This window comes from Gigantopelta aegis, chromosome 13 (assembly GCF_016097555.1).
Source record: "Gigantopelta aegis isolate Gae_Host chromosome 13, Gae_host_genome, whole genome shotgun sequence".
NCBI lineage: Eukaryota > Metazoa > Mollusca > Gastropoda > Neomphalida > Peltospiridae > Gigantopelta > Gigantopelta aegis.
The window spans coordinates 2,361,145-2,384,053 of NC_054711.1; the positions used below are offsets into that span (position 1 = coordinate 2,361,145).

At 39.0% G+C, this 22,909-nt stretch overlaps 2 protein-coding genes across 2 annotated transcripts; both read left to right on the forward strand.

The window, feature by feature from the left end:
• The first annotated feature begins 7,680 nt into the window (after positions 1 to 7,680).
• Positions 7,681 to 10,425, forward strand: LOC121387598 (uncharacterized protein K02A2.6-like). The gene has a single exon (XM_041518758.1). It carries the CDS (start codon positions 7,681 to 7,683, stop codon positions 10,423 to 10,425), a length of 2,745 nt encoding a protein of 914 aa, XP_041374692.1.
• A 2,166-nt stretch (positions 10,426 to 12,591) lies between these two features.
• LOC121387837 lies at positions 12,592 to 14,955 on the forward strand. Its single transcript, XM_041519063.1, has 2 exons — positions 12,592 to 12,840; positions 13,740 to 14,955. Exons 1-2 carry the CDS (start codon positions 12,651 to 12,653, stop codon positions 14,066 to 14,068), a joined length of 519 nt encoding a protein of 172 aa, XP_041374997.1. The 5' UTR covers positions 12,592 to 12,650; the 3' UTR covers positions 14,069 to 14,955.
• Positions 14,956 to 22,909: the final 7,954 nt, after the last annotated feature.

A 22,909-nucleotide genomic window follows, 5' to 3' on the forward strand; every position in this document is an offset into this window, starting at 1 on the left:
ATTTAAGTTAGGAATACATGTTATAATACCTAACCTTTGTACATGAGACATTTCTGTAATACTATTACTATAATTAATAGAACTACAAACTGTCCAATATCACTCAAGAATTTATTATTTTTTAAATTATATTTATTATTTTTTCGTATTTTTAAGAACAGTTGATACTTCTAAATATGATATTTGACCCTCTGTTTCTTTGTCCGTCGAGGTGTTACATTTAAAGTGAGATAATATTTCGGTAATGTTTCATTATTTTGTCCACACGTATAATTTGTTTTATATAAAAAAAAACTTTTTAAAATCTCATCTTGATAATTAATTTCTGTTCCGTTTTCTTATTGTAATTTGATATCCATTTATTGTAATAAATTTCTAGATTCTAAATTATAAAAATATTTTGATGGCTTTTTTCACCTTCTTCGATCCATTTAGATCTTCATCTTATATAATGACCTTTACGTTTTTCTTGTATCAGCTCTAATACTAGTAAGTCTCTTTTTTTTAAAACTTTCAACAGTTTCTAAATCGAAGTGTTTTCATCTTCCTCCGTGCTTTGATTTCAGCACATATGTTTTGGTCTAATTCATTATGGTTTTTTGTAAGCTGAAAAAAGCCATCGTTTTATATCCGTTATTAACATAAAACACGATTCTACGAAAAGATCACTATTACAAACTGAATTTCATCATTTGGAACCATATTTAGATGTTTGAAATCATACACTGGAACAGCGTACTAACATTTTACTGTATTTATTACTTCGTTTACGACATTTCTGTCCCGTTAATAATGAATTATTAAATTTCCAAAGTTCTCTGCCTTTCTTTAATACTAGTATATTGGATTTAAGATCAACGATAGAACTACTCCTGAATGATCTGATTTATAACTATTTTCAATTAACATATCTTCCACAAAAGACATTAGGTAACTGGATAATAATAAGAAATACTCTGACCGATCTCGTTTTAAAAGGAAATTGTCCGCCAAGTTTATCATTTTAAATTAGGGTGTAATTCTCTGAATGGATCCTTAAGATCGAATGCTTCTACGAAATCAAAAAGCTTTTTCTGTGATTAACACGTGTACACAAACACACACGCGCACAAACACACACACACACACACACACACACACACACTCACACAAACACAAACGCACACACGCATTCGCACGCACACACAAATATACATAACCACGCAAACACGCAAACACGCACACAAACATTTAATACACACACACAAAGAGAGAGAGAGAGAGAGAGAGAGAGAGAGAGAGAGAGAGAGAGAGAGAGAGAGAGAGAGAGAGAGAGAGAGAGAGAGAGAGAGAGAAAGGGTGAGAGAGACAGACAAGAGACAGAGAGAGACAGACAAGAGACAGACAGAGACATACACACATAACACATACATACACGCATACACATAAATATATAAATACATATAATGTACGCATTTAACATGACTTAATTTTACTAACATTATTATATTTTCGGGTGTGTGTGTGTATGTGTGTGTGGGTGCGTGCGTGCGTGCGTGCGTGTGTGTGTGTGTGTGTGTGTGCGTGTGTTTTACTCCTGTTTGTGTTTTTGTTTATTTTGGATGCTGAGGGAGGGGGTTGATGGGGAGGAGGTTGAGGTTTTTTGTTTGTTTTTTAGTTTGGGTTTTTGTAGGGTGGTGGTGGTGTAATAAATATTAGATGGAAAATCATGTTAAAAAAGGCTATATTTCTCTTTATGAACAATAATTTTTAAAATACGTATATAATATTGTTTTCAAATAATCTTAACACCCTCCCCCAATCCCCTCTAGAGTGCAACGTAATTGCTGAACGGTCCATTGGGAAATTAATCGGACAAAAGTAAAAGATAATATAAATCTTTATTTATTTGTAGAAAATATTTACAAAAATGCTCGAAAATATATTTAAAAAACAAACAAAAAACGCAAATAGCAAGATAGTTTATTTAAAATTAATTGTTTTTGTTATTTGTTTTTGTTTTGATTTGTGCTGTCAAACACTCGGTGACCGTTCGAATATTACCATGTGAACTCCGTTTTGCTATCAGTGAAAATTAACACTAAGTTTAATTAATCTACAAACCTGTAACACATTTGGATAAAGTTACAACTGAGTGACTATATATATAGAAGTACTTATATTTTATTATTTAAAATATTAATTTTTCGTATACCTGAAGTGATTCTAGTCATATGAGGTTTTTAATACCCTAAAATGCACTTTTCATAACTGTAAAAAGGCACGTTCGTCTGAGAAGTAACGGTTATCGAGACAAGCTCTAGTCTCAATTGTTGGACGGTATTTCCCCGTTTATACACCACAGCCTTCAGCTTCTGTCTGTTATAATCTCATCGAAATATGCTGCCTATTTGTAGATTAACCAAACTCAGTATCCATTTTCAGGTTGCATAGTACCAAAGAAGAGAGTTCCGTTGCAAAGTTGGAGGTGCACCGTGAAATATTTACGGAGTAAAATCAGCTGTGGGTGTGATTGGTAGTAATATGTGACATTGATTATTTGTGCAAATACTATTATCCATTGACAATAAATAAATACACTTTTATTTGTTATACAGTTGTTATGCAGTACATACCAGAGGTTGAAACTAATGCGGGTAACCCCAAAAATGGAATTGCAATTTTCAGCAGAAAATGACGGTTGCTATTAAAAACATTAATTAAATCTCTTAAATGTTATGTGACCCGCCCCCCCCCCCCCCCCTATTTTTTTGCAGATAGATTAGATGTGAGGTGCCACACTTTTTATTGCTGTACCTCCTGAGTCCTTAGAATTCTGCTGTCCGGAGTTTGCTGAAGCTTAGCTGAATGTGGGTGCTGTCGGGTTTCTTTCTGTAGTGTGTGTATTAGTGATTAATATCTGAATTTCTTTTAATCAATCAACTCGAAAATGATCGATGTAAAGGTATTTCACGTCAAACATAGGATTGTTGTGGTATTAGAGCGGAAATCTTTGACAACTTTTTGGTTGTCGGCAATTGCCAAAAAAATACATAGCTTGGTCTCCGACTGTAATGAGAGCGATGTCCAAATGTCCGTTTAGCTCTCTTACAGTCAGAGTACTCGGGCTATTCCCGAGTATGTTGATACGCTGCTTATATCAGTTTTATTAGTAAACGTTAACATAATCGGCCATAGGAATTGATTTGGTCCATTAGAACCTATACGGGTCGAAGCTGGGGTCTGCAACGTTAATGGCCACAATGTTTCACATTCGAGCATTGCTAACTAGAAACTACCTTTGTTGACTAATTGGAGGTTTCGACCACTTTATCCGCTGCTAACGATACCCTGGCCTTAGTAACAAGATCCCGTCACGGTTACCGAGACTATAAATCTCGATGACAGAACTATTCTGTCAGGAGAGCCTACCTACTAGTTTTGTACGTGTCAAAACAAAGTCGTTATTAGAACTAGCTCGAGTCACCCCAACCGCCCACCCCCCACCCCCCTTATTGACAGTGAGCTGTAGGGGGAGGCTAGAGGAAACTCTTAAGTAATGTTTTGGCAATCGTCGACAACCACATGGTCGCAAGCTACTGTTAGTCTAAAGGATATGTGAATGAATCGGTCGCAAGCTACTGTTAGTCTAAAGGATATGTGAATGAATCGTTCATTTATTGATAAAAACATGAAACTTCGCATACGCAGACTACACATTATAGAGATTAATTTTTTTAAGATTGGAGGCATTCTCAAAATGACCTGTGTTGCCATGGAAATTTCCCTATATAAACACATGGTAAAAATAACCCTTGTAATATTTTGCACATATCCTCTGGACTATGTGTCTAAAACACACATTTTTATATACAATGTATATATAAATCTGATGCCACAGCGCTTTAAATAGTTTGATTATTCTCGAGTCCAGTCATCACATTAAACTTACATGTTGTTGACGAGAACCAACGTGTCACGTGGGCACACACTTTGCTCTACGTCACCACAAGAAATTACAGTGCAGGTGTGTTTCGCATAGAGGCGTCGGGGTTTTTCGTGTAGTTTAGACGCAGTTGCTTGCAACCATTTGGTTGTCGAAGATTGCCAAAGCATTACATATAGTTTCATCTAGCCCAATCTGATTAAACTTAACTCTACTGGGTCTAGCCAGTAATAGTGGAGCTAATTTTAATTAGACTGACTCTAGCCTTCCCCTACATATCCAGTGGAAGATCCAGAAAATCTATTGGGGGGGGGGGGGGGGGGGGGGGGGGCAATAACATGAGGCGAAATGCCAAGGGAACTTTGGGGAAGGTTTGAAGGGGGATCGTAAAAAACAAAATTAATATATAATAAATTATAACTGTCGCAAAATTTAGGGAGGGGGTGGGAAGGCCGCTGGGGACGCCCTAGATCCGCCTCTGATATCAATAGCAATAAGGGGAGGGCTGGAGGTGACTCAGTTAAAATTAGAACTGCTCAGCATGTTAAATTATGACTGACCTTGGCGGCGTAACGTAAATGTTAGCCCATCGGGCTGAAGGCTGAAATGCAACGGGTTCGCCCCCAGTACAGGATACCACTCAGAACGAACTTCACCGGCACAACGGGGACGTCTAATGCTAGGCTCAGATTGTCAACTGTCACGACAAAGTTGGCCAACTCGACGGTTCCGTTGTTATTTCCCCAACTACCAAGTTACGACGAGTGCGCTCAGTTTAACAACTAATCGGTTTGTAGGCCAACTGATGTGCGGTCGGTCTAGGATCGATCACCCATTGGATTATTTCTCGTTCCAGTCAATACACCACGACTGGTATATTAAAGGCCGTGGATTCCTAGCTACTAATATAAAAATGCAGTGCAGACTAACAAGGAAGGAAGAAAATTGTTTATTTAATGACGCACTCAACATATTTTATTTTATGGTTATATGGCGTCGGACCACACATATATTGAGAGAGGAAACCTGCTGTCGCCACTTCATGGACTATTTTTTTCGATTAACAGCAAGCGATCTTTTATATACACCATCCCACAGACAATATAGTACATACCACGACCTTTGTGACACCAGTTGTGGAGCACTGGCTGGAACGAGTAATAGCCCAATGGGCCCACCGACGAGAATCGATCGTAGATGGATCGCGCATCAAGCGAGCGCTGTACCACTGAGCTACGTCCCGACTAGACTAACTAGGCTACAGGGGCGGTATTTAGCTACGTCGGTTGAGTGCTCGCGTGAGGTGCTTGGTTCAAACCACCTCGGTGGATCCATTCAACTGATTGGGTGTTTTCCTCCTTCAAACCAGGGCACCACAACTGGTCAATTACCATGATACATGCTTTCCTGTCTTGGGGAAAGTGCATATAAAAGATCTCCTGCAGAATTAGGAAAAATGTAGCGGGTCTTCTATGATGACTACGTGTCAGAATTACCAAATGTTTGACATCCAATAGCCGATGATTAATAAAATCAATGTGCTCTAGTGGTGTCTGTAAACAAAACGAACTATAACAAGGCTACATGGCAGCTTGCCAAAGTAACATTTCTAGAGATTTACCTGGGCAATACTACGGTAAAAGGCATTAGCATACTATAAATATTACCTCATGATAAAAATAAATAAACAAATAAATAAAATTTTAATTTCAGTTCCTGGTAGCAAGGTGTATATTCTTAGAACATCAGAATTTTTTTTGTTTAACGACACCACTAGAGCACATTAATTAATTAATTAATTAATTAATTAGTTAATTAATATTAATCATTGGCTATTGGATGTCAAACATTTGGTAATTCTGATTCGTAGTAATCAGAGGAAACCCGCTACATTTTTTCTAATGCAGAAAAGGATCTTATACATGCACTTTCCCACATACAGGAAATCACATACCACGGCTTTTGACAAGTTGTGGTATACTGATTAGAACGAGAGAAAAAAGCAATCAGTTGAATGGATCATCAGAACAGACTTTCTAGACCTATAGTCTGTGTATTGTGTAAATATGTCAAGACTACAAGGCCGACTAACATATGATGAATATTTTTTTAATCAATTCGGAAATATTTTTGACAGTAAAAATAAAAAATCGTGATCTCTACCACTATCACTTGATTGTTTTCAGTTGAATGGCTTTTGTCGAGGTAAACGTTTTATTTTTGGGTTGTTTTTTTCAAAGATGCGACAACTGTGATTTTTCTAATGTAAATCTAACACTTAAAGGGGTAATCCCGCTATGAAATTAATATCGGCAAAAGTACTAGTACTCTGCACCTGTCATGGACAGATTTTCTGGCGAAGTCAGAGGTTGTACCTGTCATGATTATAAACATCTACATGTGAACTGTGCGTATCACGTGATACGGCTAATATATGACGTCATACACTTGTACACAAGAGGGTCAATAAACCTTCCACCATCTTGTATACTTGTACGCGTGTCTATGTGATTACGAACTATCGTTACATGGTGTCAGATTGGATTTAAACTAAAAAAAAAAAAAAAAAGACATCCATACGATGCCTAAGTTTAACCCACCTGAGCAGTTTAATTTCGACAGGCCAAACGACTGGCCGGAGTGGAAACAGCGTTTTTCACGGTACCGCACGGCGACGAAACTCGGCGAAGAAGACGGCGAGGTTCAAGTGAGTTCACTAATCTACGCTATGGGTCGTGAGTCGGAAAACGTGTTCAAATCATTCACATTCGAAGTAGTAGGCCACAAGAATAACTATGACAGGGTTATGGCGAAATTTGATGAACATTTCATTCCAAAACGTAACATTATTTACGAGAGGGCATGTTTCTACAAACGCGATCAAATGCCAGACGAAAGTATGGAAGCCTATATCAGACATCTTTACCAAATTGCTGAAAAATGTGATTTTGATGATAAGAAGGAAGAACAAATTCGCGATCGAATTGTCATCGGAATTTTGGACAAAGAATTGTCGCAGAAACTGCAAATGAAGTCTGATTTAACCTTGAACACTGCCATTGAAATGTCACGCCACTATGAACTTGTGAAATCGCAGAATGTTTCTCTGAACAATCCACAGAATTTGGATGCAGTATCGTAACACGGTGCACGATACAAGAAATTACAGTCACAAGATGGAAAACCTGGCACGTTCAGAAGAGGTAAACCACCGAATCAGTCACGTAACCATGGAAACAAAGGCACCGGATTGAAGCCATGTTCTAAATGCACGTACCTGCATGGTCCTCAACAGTGTCCCGCTAGTAGTGCAAGATGCAACCGATGTTCACGTGTTGGACATTTCGAACGGGCATGTTTCACGAAATCTGTTCATGAAGTCACTCACGCTGTCGAGGATGTTGACGAGTCCACAGAAGACATTGAAGAATTCTACCTCGGGACTATCGAAACTCCTACCTCTGAAGATGAACAACCGTGGAGAGTGTACCTGGATATTGGTGGAAAAGACCTGAACTTTAAGATTTGACACAGGTGCTGACGCAACAGTGATTTCTGAGAAAGTGTTCCGCTCATTGCGTCCGCGACCAAAACTGCTGAGTACGAAGATTCGTCTGAACAGTCCAGGAGGATTGCTGTCGTGCATAGGTCAGTTCATTGCCAGAGTCAATGTAAGACAACAGGTGCACAACATCAGGATCTTCGTCGTGTCGAATGCAGTTGACTGTCTACTCGGCAGAAGTGCAGTATCAAGTATGGGATTCGTCAAAAGGGTCGAAGAAGTTACCAACGATGTGTTTGATGACATTGGTCTGATGAAGGGGGAACCCATCAAGATCAAACTGAAAGACAATGCTCAACCATACAGCGTCCAAACAGCGCGGCGGATCGCCATTCCTATGCTACCAAAAGTGGAAGCCGAGCTGAAGAGGATGGAAGAAAACGATGTCATTGCCAGTATCACAGAAGCTACAGAATGGTGTGCTCCAATTGTGCCAGCAACCAAGAAGAATGGAAGTCTCAGAATCTGTTTGGATCTGAAAAGACTGAACGAAGCTGTAGTTCGCGAGAGATACATCCTACCGACATTGGATGACATATCCGCGAAGATGGTGGGGGCAAAAGTCTTCTCCAAGTTAGACTTGTCCAACTGCTTCTGGCAATTTGAACTTGAACCAGAGAGTGCAAAGCTGACAACTTTCATAACTCCATTCGGACGATTCTACTTCAAAAGACTGCCATTTGGAATTACAAGTTCCAGTGAGATTTGTCAACGCAAGATGAAGGAACTTCTCTGCGGAATCGTCGGAGTAGAAGTCTCCACAGATGACATCATCATCTGGGGCAGTTCAACAGAAGAGCATGACTCCAGACTGGACCAGGTCCTCGCAAGAATCAAGTCTTCAGGAATGAAACTGAACAAAGCAAAATGCATCTTCCACCAGGAAAGTGTGGAATTTCTCGGCAACGTGATCACAGGCGAAGGAACCCTACCTGATCCGAAGAAGGTTGTGGCAATCAATGACATGAAAGCTCCAACAAATGTGTCCGAGCTAAAACAGTTTCTTGGCATGGTGAACTTTCTGGGAAAGTATGTGCCAAACCTCTCAGACATCCTTCAGCCGCTAAACAGTCTGCTGAGATCTGATACTGTGTGGACATGGGATCACAGTCAGAAAGAAGCCTTCCAGAACGTGAAGAAGCAGATTTCCTCACCACCGAACCTTGCGTTCTACGATGTGACAAAGCCTGTCATCGTGAGTGCAGACGCAAGCAGCTACGGCATCGGAGGGATACTTCTACAAGAACATGGAACAGAGTTGAAGCCTGTTGCCTTTTGCTCTAGAACTCTGAGTGATACGGAAAAGCGTTATGCTCCGATCGAAAAAGAGTGTCTCGCTAGTGTCTGGACGTGTGAGAAATTCCAGAAATATCTCATTGGACTTGAACGCTTTCGGCTGATCACGGACCACAAGCCACTGGTACCCATCATCAACAAGAAAGACATCGACCAAGTGCCACCCAGAATACAGAGACTACTCATCAGGATGATGAAGTTCACTCCTGTGGCAGAGCACATGCCTGGCAAGAGTTTGGTTGTCGCTGACACACTATCAAGATTTCCGGTCGGTAAACCAGAATCATCTGAACTGGAGAACGAAATCACATCACACATTGACTCGTTTGAAGTCAACCTACCCGTGTCTGACGTGAAGCTGGAAAGAATCCGGGAAGCCACAAAAGAGGATCCCGAAATGCACTTGTTGACGTCGTGCATCATTGATGGATGGCCGAGCCACAGTCAGAACATAAGAGCGAGCTTGGGGTCATACTACAGAGACAGAAGCCATTTGAGTATGTGCAACGGACTTGTTACATTCAATGACCGTATTGTGATTCCAAAGGCAATGCGGAAAGAGATCCTGAACTGCCTACATGAAGAACACCAGGGTGTGACCAAGTGCAGAAATCGTGCAAGACAAACAGTCTGGTGGCCCGGTGTTGGGAAAGACATTAAACGTTGCATGGAATCTTGCGAGTTCTGCCAGAACAACCGACCAGCACATCGCAAAGAACCTCTGAAGACAACACTGCTACCACCTGCACCATGGGAGAAACTTGGGATGGACCTGTGTGAACACCAGGAGAAGCACTTCCTTGTAGTTGACTACTACTCTCGCTTTATCAAAATCCTTCACCTGCCATCGACCACCAGCAGAAGTGTAATCCTGAAGTTGCAGTCGGTATTTGCACGGTTCGGAATTCCAAAACAAGTAGTAAGTGACAATGGACCTCAGTTCTCATCCAAGGATTTCAAGGACTTTAGTGAAAGTTACGGATTTTCACACACTACGAGCAGTCCTCGATTCCCTCAGGCCAATGGTGAAGCTGAAAGAGCTGTCCAAACAGCTAAACGTATCCTGAAACAGAGTGACCCCACTCTAGCCCTGTTGAACTATCGCTCAACTCCTATTGAAGCCACTGGATATAGCCCTGCTCATCTTCTCATGGGAAGACAACTGAGAACCAAACTTCCTTCCCTGCAGCAGAAACTGTATCCAGGGAAAGCAGATCCTGTACAAGTGCAAGAGTCAGACATAGCAGCCAAGAATGCCTACAGGTACCACCATGACAAACGCCACTCTGCAAGACCGCTCCCAGAACTGAAGCCTGGCGACAAAGTCAAAGTGAAACTGGATATACAGAAAGACTGGAACTATCCCGGTGTGGTGGAGAAAAACTGTACTACTCCACGCTCTTATCTCGTTGCTACACCAAAAGGAGTACTGCGCAGGAACCGCTACCATCTGATGAAAGTTCCTGACAATGATGAACAAGCCGAACCTGCTCCGGACATCGAGAATCCGCTGTCAGAGACCGAACCAGCAGCTAAGACTTTCTCACCTAATGTTACCACCCCTGAGAGTAGCACCCCGTCGAGAATCACCACCAGATCAGGCCGCGAGGTCAAGGTCCCACTCAGATTCAAAGACAGTTAAACTTCTGATATAAAACACTTTGACATTTAACTAAACTTGTTTATGAGGGGAGATGTCATGATTATAAACATCTACATGTGAACTGTGCGTATCACGTGATACGGCTAATATATGACGTCATACACTTGTACACAAGAGGGTCAATAAACCTTCCACCATCTTGTATACTTGTACGCGTGTCTATGTGATTACGAACTATCGTTACAGTACCCACGACAGGCGTGCTTGAACAGTTCTCTGATGAACAGTGGCGTAGCGTGGGTTGCCAGCGCTCGGGACAAGGCAAGTATTGCGTCCCCTAACCAGCGGACCGTTAGCACTCCCCGAGTCCCTTCCCCAGTCCAGAATTTTGCGCCCGGGGCAACCGCCCCAGTGGCCCCGCCCACGCCACGCCACTGTTGATGAAAGCATTCCAAAAAATACCCACACCCACCATACGTTACTTTATACCGATCTCGGTGGTTCAGTGGTTAAACAATCGGACTTAAGGCTGGTAGATACTGGGTTCGCACGCCGGTTCCAGCTCCCACACAGAGCGAGTTTAACGACTCGGTAGGTAGGTGAAAGGCCACTACATCGACTTCTCTGTAAGTAATCACTAACCTAGTATCTGTAGGTGGTACTAAACCAAATAACTTCCGGCTAGGTCAAAGTTGGAGAAGTGAACACCATAGGTCCTGTGATTGGTGATAAATGTGAGTGTGTTGGTTATAAAAAATAAATAGTTTCATCTGGGCAAAAAATGTATGCAATTTTATTTTTCATCTAGTAGCCTACCACTGTGCCAAGTAGCCTTGTGCTTGAAAACATGTATGGGGTACCTGTAAAAAAAAAAGTACTCGAATTTTGTGCTTAACTAGGGTAGTTATGGACGCTGCCAGTTATCTCAGAACTGAGCAGCTTGACCAGCATTTTTTTCTGATTCACTTTAAGGGTGTGGGGTTGTAGTATTTATATCCGTGGCGTTTATGTCGATCGATACGCTGCAGGTAGGAGTTTTAGCCACATAGGTTATTATTGTCGTCTATGGGATTTGATTTGGTAGTATACACCCTATAAGCCACAAGAAGATTTGAAATATTCCCCTGTGGGGAAAACTGATAGTAATTGTAAACGGATTGTAATCAGCGACTGGTGTAGATTAAAGGGAAGGAACTAGTACAGTGCATCTTACAAAAGGTCATATTCAACAGTAGGCTAAATTAAAGTGACAGACCTTAGTTTTTTTTAAACACTACGACGTATTTTTCACTATTAAAGCCGTTTTTGATAATTTAAATTAGAAGTATTGACATTTTATTATTTAGAATATTCGTTTTCCTACACCTGAAGTGGTTCTGGTCATCCAGTTTTTGGTAATACCCACATGTTTTGTAAAAAAAAAAAAAGCCTCAACGTTCGTCTGAGAAGTAATTGTTATCGAGATAAGCTCTAGTTATTTTTAAAGGGTATTTCCCCGTTTAAACATCACATACTTTAGCTTCTCCCTGTTATAACCTTATTCAAATGTGTTGCAGGTTTGTGGATTAGCTGAAGATTCCGTTTTCACTCACAGAGACTAAGGTCTGCGCCTTTAACACGTACGTTTAATTTGATAAATATTCCAGTCTTGTCCAGAGACAAACAGGCGATCAAAATATTATTCACCTCCACCACCTGAAATAAATTTAGTAATATTCATTAGTGATATTCATCATTTAAACACTAGATTTTCAAAGCAATTCGAAGTTGGTGGAGGTGGATGGGTGGGGAGGGTAATAGACAATTTATGGGGTTTAATTTCGGTTCTTCGGGTTTCTTTTTGTCTCAAATACACTAAATATTTAAATATATCATATTGCCATGCTCTGGATCCGTCACTTGGTTATAAGTGTTTTCATGTTTCTTTTATTTTCGTAGTTTTATATATTTCCACGATTTTATTTAAACAAAATTATATGTGAAAATTTGTGTTTACATAAACTTAAATAAAGGAGGAAAACGCAACAAAAACAAACAGGAAGAAGCCTCATAGTTATAATTAGATTTGCGCGGGAAATGTAAGAAGCCTCTGACAGCATTCCCGCGAAAAATACCATGTGATCACAACTAGGTCGTAATATTCAATGATGATTGGTTGATAACGAAGGTCAAGCTTTCACTCATGTTGCTTCTGTTTACAAACAAGCAGAGTTGTTTTTCCGGGTGCAGAATTTTAAATCTCGTAAGAAATCCGAGTTGACATTATGCTGGCAACACAGATCGAGAATGGAGAAAGATTTCTTTTGTGCGACAGACCGAAAAGATCGCGATCGGACAGTACGAAACATTACGATTTTAACGGGAGCGGTCCGAGGTGTCTCGAACTTCAAGATGTGATTCGAGTAACAAAACAGTACGAAGATTCAGACGGCGGAATGAACTGCAGTTTATGTGGTGAGTCGCTTGTAGTAGCCTAATGGGGAGTTCCAACCACAGTCGTGCCCCTACCCAACCGCCTCATTAGGATTGACATTCAGTTTGGCAGACCCATGGGCGGGAGTGGCGGTCCCGTAACCCGCCCTTGCACGTTTGAAGTGGCATTGTTAACTTAATGTCTATTTTTAGGAAGGACTTTCCTTTGGCACTGTCACTAACCATAACTATTTATGGTAAGTATTTATAATGTTCTTTATATGTCACATTGCCAAATGAGAGTCCTACCATTTTTTTTAAATATAAATTTATCATCCACAATATTATGTATATAACACGTGACCAAACTACCCAGAAAATGTATCTCTGAGTCTGAGTTTTTTTTATTTAAACATTCTGGGAGCATTCCTAAATCCGCCCCTGATTAACAACAGTGTTACGAATGTTTGCAGGGTGTACAGAAAATTTCGCCAAGTGCATTACAGACTACAGTTACTAGACTTCAGTGGCTTAGTTGGGCACCGTATATTAATTTGTACACACAACAGATTGGCACTGACAGCTGAGCCAGGGTTGACTCTAGTATAATGTATGGTGGGGGCATCAGAGTAGAGTATTTTTTTTTTTTTTAAAGGTTTTGTTTGGCGACACCACTAGAGCACATTGATTTGTAATTTTTGGTTTTTGGGTGTCAAATATTTGGTAAATGTTGTGACATATAGTCCCAGAGAGGAAACAGTATTTAAAAAATTATTTTTTTAGTAGCATGAGATCTTTTATATACACCATCCCCAGGACTAGCTCTGGGTGAGCAAAACATGATTTCCTCCCCAATTCACCTGTAGATTCCCCCTCCCCCATTGTTCACATGTAGATTTGTGTTGCCAGTTCACATGTAGATTTGTTTTCTCTATTTACAGGCAAGCTTTACAAGAGCAGAGTGTGTTTCATCAAACATATCTGGGAACACACCGTGTACTGGGACCTGTTCGATGGATCCAAAAACCAAGACCGAGTTTTGTCTATCCAGGCAGCCTTGATTCTACACAGTGGCCATGTTGGCGTTGCCATTGGCAACAACAAGACTTTATCCAATCTGCTTGTAACGACACCTGCTAGTCCCGAAAAGAAGATTCTGTCACCAGAACGAAAAGCTCACTCCGCTCACAGACAGAGACATTCGATGTTGTTTAAACCAGAAAGGCGGACCCTGAAAACATCGTCACTAAAACGCAAACGATCGGACTGATAATTTTTTTTTTTAATTACTGTTATGTATTAAAAATTTGACTTTGAAATGTTCACTAAGCTCTCAAGCAGAGAGTTATATTTAAACCAGAAAGTTGTACCCCTAGAACATCACCAAGTGCTGTAACACAAACAGATACAAGCAGTGAATTGTTTGTTATGCATTAACATGTCATTTACTCTTTTTTTGATCATTTTCTAATTGTCAACATTTTCACTTTTTTTTTAATGGCGTACTCTTTCATTTCTACCTCTTCTAAATTTATGTATACATAAAAAACCTCTTTTTTTTGTTGCTTTTTCCAAGGAATAATTTTAGATTTGTTTTTCTCTAAATGTATGCTGGTATGGTTTGTACTGTTTGTCAATATGCTGATCGATGTGAATTGTCTTCCATCAGTGAGCCCTTTGGGCTATTTCTCATTCCATCCAGTGCTCCACAAAGGCCGTGGTATGTACTGTCCTGTGTGGGATGGTGCGTATAAAGATCCCTTGCTGCTAATAAGAAAAAGAGTAGCATATTACTTGATGGCAGCGGGTTTCCTCTTATTAACTGTGTGGTCCTTAACCATATAATCTGATGCCTTTATTGTACCAGTTATAGGACACTTGTTGCGCCAAGAAAACCCCCAGATAATGGGTCCACCAGGAAGGTTCGATCCTTCGACCCAAACACCTCATGCGAGTGCCCTAACCACTGAGCTAGATCAATGTATGATATATTATAGCCTAGAGCTATATCAATGTATGATATATCATTGATATTTTAAAAATAAGTTGACATGCAGATGGAAATATGATTTTTGAAACCAGTGCTTCTAGATTATGGTAGCCCCACTCCCATGGCTAGTGATAGTCACTGTTGGGCTAGTAAATATCTACTATTGCCATACCCGATGGCTAGTGAATGTTTTTGGTAAAATGTTGCAGATGTCTATTTTGGTAAATATGAATATTCTGCCCCAACCCTACTCCCCCCCCCCCCCCCCCCTCCAGTGTTAGTGTTTTTAAGCGCTATCTTCCTCTTTAGGTAACATATCTGATTATTACTATCATTTAGTAAAATTGGATTAACTTAAAGTAGGGCTAGTGAATTTTTAATCATGGCTAGTATATTTTTTAAATCGCTGATCCCATGGCTAGTGGATTTTATAAAAATTCTAGAAGCACTGGAAACAATAAAACCTTAAGTTGCTTAATTTGTTTCTGGTAGTATGGAGCGTGAAGTAGCCCAGTGGTAAAGCACTTGCTTGATATATAGTCTGTCTGGGATCGATACCCGTTGGTGGGTCCATTGCTCATTGTTCGTTCTAGCCAGTGCACCACAACTGGTGTATTAAAAACTGTGGGATGGTGTATATAAAATATCCCTTGCTACTAATGGACAAATGTAGCAGGTTTCCTCTCTAAAACTAAATGTCAAAATTACCACATTTACCATCCAGTAGCTGATGATTAATAGATCGATGTGCTCTACTGTTGTCTTTAAACTTTAACTTTGTGGGCAGTATAATTTAAAATGTATTGATAAAGATTCTGGGGGTTATTTTTACTGCTTGACTTTGGAAACATAACAGCCTTGAATTGGTGCACTTTTTTGTAAAAATGTTGACATGTTAGTGTTTCTTGAAAGATCATGATTCTCAACTAGACAATAGACACACTTATGATTAATCGGTTTTAAAAAAACAAATAATACTGTTTTTCATTTCTGTAAAACCTTTTCAATTTTGTATTCATGGATGTGAAGAAATTGGGTTAAATTTGTAATAAAAGTAGTAGGAGTAACAATACTGATTGTCAGATTATTGTAAATTGTTAACTGATAAAACAAATTTTTAATGGGTTTTTTTCCCCATTTTAATTTCTCTTTCTTGATGTATTTTATCCCCAAGGACTTACTAACAATTATTATAAAGACTAGAAACATACACCAAATATTATTTCATTTGATTTTTTTTAACTTCAGATTTCATCATTTTAACTATGCCACTCGGGGATCAGTCATTGTTATAAATTACGTTAAATGTAAATTATTGAAGAAGAAAAAAGTAATTTACGATTATTGCGTATTTTTAATGCTATAATAATAGTACTTCTATGTAGCTACGACCTTCAGCTAAATGTAGGGCACAGGATTTAGCTCAGTCGTTTGAGTGCTCGCGTAGCAGGATCGAACCACCTCGGATCTAATCAACTGATTGTGTTTTTTCTCTTTCCACCCAGTGCACCACAGTTGGTCAAAGGCCGTGGTATGTGCTGTCCTGTCTGTGGGAAAGTACATATAAAAGATCCCTTGTTGTATTAGGAAAAATGTTGCGGGTGACTGTCAGAATTACCAAATGTTTGACATCTAATAGCCGATGACTAATAAATCAATTTGCTCCAGTGGTGTCGTTAAACAAAACAAACTTTAACTAAATGTAGAGGCAGAATGTAGCTCGGTCAGAGGCGGGTTGTAGCCCAGTGGTAAAGCACTCGCTTGATGCACGGTTGGTTTGAGATCGATCCCGTCAGTGGGCTAAATTGGGCTATTTCTTGCTCCAGCCAGTGCACCACGACTGATACATCTCGAAGGCCATGGTATGTGCTGTCCTGTCTATGGGATGGTACATATAAAAGATCCCTTGAGCACTGCTAATCGAAAAGAATAGTTCATGAAGTGGCGACAGCGGGTTTCCTCCATTAATATCTGTGTGGTCCTTAACCATATCTCTGACGCCATATAACCTTAAATAAAATGTATTGAGTGCGTTGTTAAATAAACCATTACCTCTAGCTCAGTCCCTGGGGTGCTGGCTTGAATGACTGAATCCACTTGGTGAACCTATTCTTTGATGGAGTTTCACCCTTCCCAACCAGTGCTCCACAACTGGTATACATCAAAGCCATGATATGTGCTGTCCCATCTGTGGGAAAGTGCATTACCAGACCATTGCTATTAATGGAAACGTAGCAGATTTTCTCTGAAGACCATCGCAATTATACAATGTTTAACATCCAATAGTTGATGAGTGGTAATGTGCTCTAGTGGTGTTGTTAAACAATACAAACTTTTGAAGTTTGATCTATATGTATAGCCTATATTGTTGACGTTTTTGATATTGTATATTGCAATTAGAATTGTTTTTATGACAGATTATGTAAATGCCAATACCTTGAACTTTAGCCTACAAGTGTAACGCCATTTTTATCCCATCTTTTGTTATGTAGGCAATACAAGTAATGCAGAGTTGCTTCCCTTTATATTCCATGCTAGACATTGATTAATTCTTGTTTTTAAAACAATTTATTTAGGTAGCCAGTCTGAAATTGGCATTATAAAGGGATGTATTATTTTTATTATTGTTTAGACCACGTCATCCAAATTATACTTCCACCTCCTTTTAGTATAAAGTCTAAATTATGTTCTGTCTGACACCCGGCCCCTGGTATGCCTCTCCTACATGTATCTACACACAATATAATAATTTTATGCAAGTACTGTATGTACATGTTTATGGTTCTAAATAACACTTGGTTGATCTAAGTGTTAATGCTGTAGTTTTAGTTTAATAAGATTTTTGTCTGGAGTACGAAGTCCCATTCTTAATGAATAATTGCAAGGCACTTGTTGGCTAAGCCTCTATTTAATTGCCTAAGACATACATTTATTTCAATGCCTCTTTTGGTCATACTTGTTTGTTACGGTCATTGTCAGAGTCATTTACCGTGAAATCCACTTCCCAGTAAAAGGTATAATTTTAAGAGAAATCTGTTTTAGTGGTGTACTGATATTGTTAAAAAGAGAAGGGGATCATGAAATAAGTCCACTTTTTCACAGTATTTCATTTGGTTGGGTTTCATTGGAGTTTGGGGCAAGACATAGCCCAGTGGTAAAGTGCTCGCTTGATGCGTGGTCGGTTTTTGATCGATCCCTGTCAGTGGGCCCATTGGGCTATTTCTCACTCCAGCCAGTGCACCACTACTGGTATATCAAAGGCTGTGGTATGTGTTATCCTGTCTGTGGGATGGTGCATATAAAAGATCCCTTGCTGCTAATTGAAAAGAGTAGACCATGAAGTGGCGACAGTGGGTTTCCTCTCTTAATATCTATGTGGTCCGTAACCATATGTCTGACCCATTATAACTGTAAAAAAAAATTGTTGAGTGCGTTGTTAAATGGACATTCCTGAGTTTGCTGTATTGTAAGATGTTTCCGACTAATAAAATATTTCTACGATTAAACTTACATATTAAATATATTTTCTGGTTTAGAATATCAATGTCTGTATATTCAATGTGTTTATACTGGTCATCTTAATATTTGTAAGAAGCCCAAACTGGATTTATTCTTGAAATAATTTCGTATGTACGGAAAAATTATATTTTGGAAATAAAATGAAATTTTACCTAGTACAAATATTAGAACAATCAGAAACACATTTAATATAGTTGTAGTTTGGTTCAGTGATTGCTGGTTTTGGTTCAGTGATTGCTGGTTTTGGTTCAGTGATTGCTGGTTTTAGTTCAGTGATTGCTGGTTTTGGTTCAGTGATTGCTGGTTTTGGTTCAGTGATTGCTGGTTTTGGTTTTGGTTTTTATTTCATGCCATATAGATATATATAGGTTTTTGTTACTCGTTGAACATGTTGTTGTTATTAGTTTCTTGTTTTGTTGTGTTTGCCATATTTACATTATTGTATAGATATAATTACATATTTAATGGTTAAAGGTGTATTTTCAAAGTTTTCAAGTACCACATATTGCTATTGGTTTTATAATAAATAATTGCAGATTAATCATGCCCACATATAATCTTTGCTTAATTAACTAAAATATATCAACTTGTAGTGTTGCCACATGACATGGACATATATAGAAAATAATTAATTCATTTAGTAAAATTTTGCTGGGTATTGAATTATCAAAAGATAGATTCTTATCGACTAAAGGTTGGTATTTTTACATAATTTGTGCGTGTTGAAAACGTAATACATGTTGGAAAGCTCATTTCTGATTGGTCAATATTATTTTTCTTGTGGCAATGGTAACCAACTTTTGTGTTCAGTTTCAACATTAAGTTTTTGCATTCAGCTCAATTTCGTACAAACTATTGTCCACTTTTACAAAGCCTTTTTTGTTTTTCACTTGTACATGTTTAACTACATGTTTTTACAATGCTTAAACACCATTGTTTTAAAAAAACATCCTTTGCAGCCCTTAGAATTCTCAATAACATTAAGCAGTGCCACTGCAAACACTCCTGTAGAATGGATCTGCAAAGGCATTTTCATTATCAAGTGTTGATCATATTTTGTTATTACATGTAAAATATTTGGACAAAAATGCCATAACAAGATATAGAGTAAAATGTGGTTCCTGGTAGCATTTATAAATGTTCCATTTTTGATATGTTTAAAAAAAAATATTTTAATGTTGTTTTTTTATTTAACACATTTTTTTTTTTAATTTTTAAAAAATTTGAGTGTTACATCAGTTATTTTTGGGTCCACTGAATTAGTTTATGGTGGGCAAGATAATTATTACTGAATTCTTGTGCTGTTTGGTGAAATTGATAGCTTTATCAGAGGGTAGTGTTTGGAAGCATCGGTTGTCTGTATTTGATTCAGCATGTACATTTTTTAATACATACATGTACATTGTCGTACATTTTTTGTATGTTCTGTGACTTTATAAAAAAAAAAAAAACCCTTTTTTTTATTTTATTATTGAAAATACTCTGTATTTGTTCACATTTGTCACCACAGAAGTATACTTGCAACACTGTATCAATGTTAAACGAGAGTTGGCTTCCATCATAAGATACTTAAACAAACAAAGCCTTTTCAATCACTGGGGGGCATGATGTAGCCCAGTGGTAATGTGCGGTCGGTCTCTGGTCGGTCCCCGTCATTGGGGTATTTTTTGTTCCAGCCATTAGACCAAGATCATATCAAAGGCCATGGTATGACTGTGTGCTACTAGCTATCTCATGGTCCATTCCTTGGCGTGGTGAGGTAGCTTGCATGTCTCAATGACTCGGAGAGCTATGCTAGCTGGAGCATCAGCTCCTGGTAGTTACCCAAGCTGGACTGGTCAAAGGGTCGAGACTAGACTAATATAGACCAGACAGACAGAGGACGTGAGTCAAGAAAAACAACTGTATAGGAGAAGCAAACTCCAAAATCAAAACTCGGCTGAAGAGGCTCAGAATCCTAGTAAGGAAACTCTCCTAGGAAAAGGAAAACTCCAAACTCAAACCAAGTCCACTGAAGTCAGAGTACAGATAGTATGCATAAGCATTAGCGTGGAAACCGAAAGGAAATGGTCTGTACATGCACTAAGCTCTATGATCATGACTATATGCTATTCTGTCTGTGACATAGTGCATATAAAAGATTCCTTGGAAAAATGTAGCAGGATTCTTCTCTAAGACTTAATGTCCAAATTACCAAATCTTTGACACCCAATAGCTGACGATTAATAAATCAATGTGCTCTAGTGGTGTCATTAAACAAAACAAACTTTAAAAAAAATAAAAAATTTAATGACTGAAAATAAAATATCTTTACCAAATTCAACTTTATTTGGCAAATAACAACTTAAAAACAAATTTTTTTTCTCCTTGGCCAAAACAAATATAGCAGTCCCTTTGGGTTCACAGACTGAACTCTGTTTGGTCACATGGACTCGATGAAAATCATCCCAGTGGCTTTGGGTAGCTTTTGACTCTCCCTTTGTTTTTTTAATCTGTCACTTTCGTTACCAATTTACCCGATTAGCTCCCTTTGTTTATTTAGCTGAGTTTTATATTCTGTTCACTTATAGCCAGTCTGTTTTTAAAAGGACATTCCCGAGTCTGCTGCATTGTAAGATGTTTCCGACTAATAACATATTTCTACGATTAAATATATTTTCTTGTTTAGAATATCGGTGTCTGTATATTCAATGTGTTTCTGGCCGTCTTAATATTTGTAAGAAGCCCAAACTGGATTTTGTCTTCAAATAATTTTGTACGTATAAAAAAACATTTTTAGGAAATAAAATTTAACCTAGTACAAATATTAGAACGATCAGAAACACGTTTAATATACAGCCATTTGATATTTTCGTTAAAAAGTCTCCGTTAGTCGATAACATCTTAAAAATTGCAATAAACTCAGGAATCTCCTTTTAACTTCATTTCATTTGTGTTTTATTCCCCTGAGGAAGTTTAATGTTTTAAACGAAATTTTGGGATTTTAAGATAGTTTTTAAGACAATTTTAATGTATATTTTGTACCAAAACAAGTATGGCCTGCTAAGGAAAACCATGGTCTACAGGAAATATTAGGACATGGCAAGGGGAGCCTTTAGGATGGTGTACGGAAAATTAGGACCCCTGAGATGTGTTTCAGAGCAGGATGGAATTAAGACCTAACAGAATCGTGAGCTAAATTATGGATGAGATAATTACCAGCTACATCTAAAGAATGGTGCTGGTCCACAGGCTGCTGTATGGAGGAAAGAAATGTTATGGACCACACAGATATTGAGAGAGGAAACCCGCTGTCACCACTTCATGGGCTACTCTTTTCGATTAGCAACAAGGGATCTTTTATATGCACCATCCTACAGACAGGATAGTACATACCACAGCCTTTTATGTACCAGTCGTGGTGCACTGTCTGGAGCAAGAAATAGCCCAATGGGTCCACCGACGGGGATTGATCCCAAACCGACCGCGCATCAAGCAAGCACTACCATTGGGCTATGTCCCGTCCCTTGGAGACCTCTGCTTTTCACAAGCTGCTTTATGGAGACCTCTGCTTGTCACAGGCTGCTATATGGAGACCTCTGCTTTTCACAAGCTGCTGTATGGAGACCTGCTTTTCACAAGCTGCTGTATGGAGACCTCTGCTTTTCACAGGCTGCTGTATGGAGACCTCTGCTTTTCACAGGCTGCTGTATGGAGACCTCTGCTTTTCACAGGCTGCTGTATGGAGACCTCTGCTTTTCACAGGCTGCTTTATGGAGACCTCTGCTTTTCACAGGCTGCTATATGGAGACCTCTGCTTTTCACACGCTGCTGTATGGAGACCTCTGCTTTTCACAAGCTGCTGTATGGAGACCTGCTTTTCACAAGCTGCTGTATGGAGACCTCTGCTTTTCACAGGCTGCTGTATGGAGACCTCTGCTTTTCACAGGCTGCTGTATGGAGACCTCTGCTTTTCACAGGCTGCTGTATGGAGACCTCTGCTTTTCACAGGCTGCTTTATGGAGACCTCTGCTTTTCACAGGCTGCTATATGGAGACCTCTGCTTTTCACACGCTGCTGTATGGAGACCTCTGCTTTTCACACGCTGCTGTATGGAGACCTCTGCTTTTCACACGCTGCTGTATGGAGACCTCTGCTTTCCACAGGCTGCTGTATGGAGACCTCTGCTTTTCACAGGCTGCTGTATGGAGACCTCTGCTTTTCACATGCGGTATGGAGACCTCCATCTATACATTGTATAAATACTTGTTTTTAAAAAATGGATATTGGGTGTAACTAAATGAATTTGGGGTGTATTTTTACAACTACTTTTCTCAGCAGGGATTCTAGATTATGGCAGCCCCACTCCCATGACTAGTGATATTCAATGTTGAGCTGGTAAATAGCTATTATTGCCATGCCCGACGGCTAGTGAAAACAAAAATGTCAAATGTTGCAGTTGTCTTTTTTGTAAATATGAATATTCTATCCCCACCCCAACCCCCAATGTTAGTGTTTTTAAGCTTTATCTCCCTCTATAGGTGACATATCTGATTATTACTGTTATTTAATAAAATTGTATTAACTTAAAGTAAAGTAGGGATAAAGAATTTTTAATCGTGG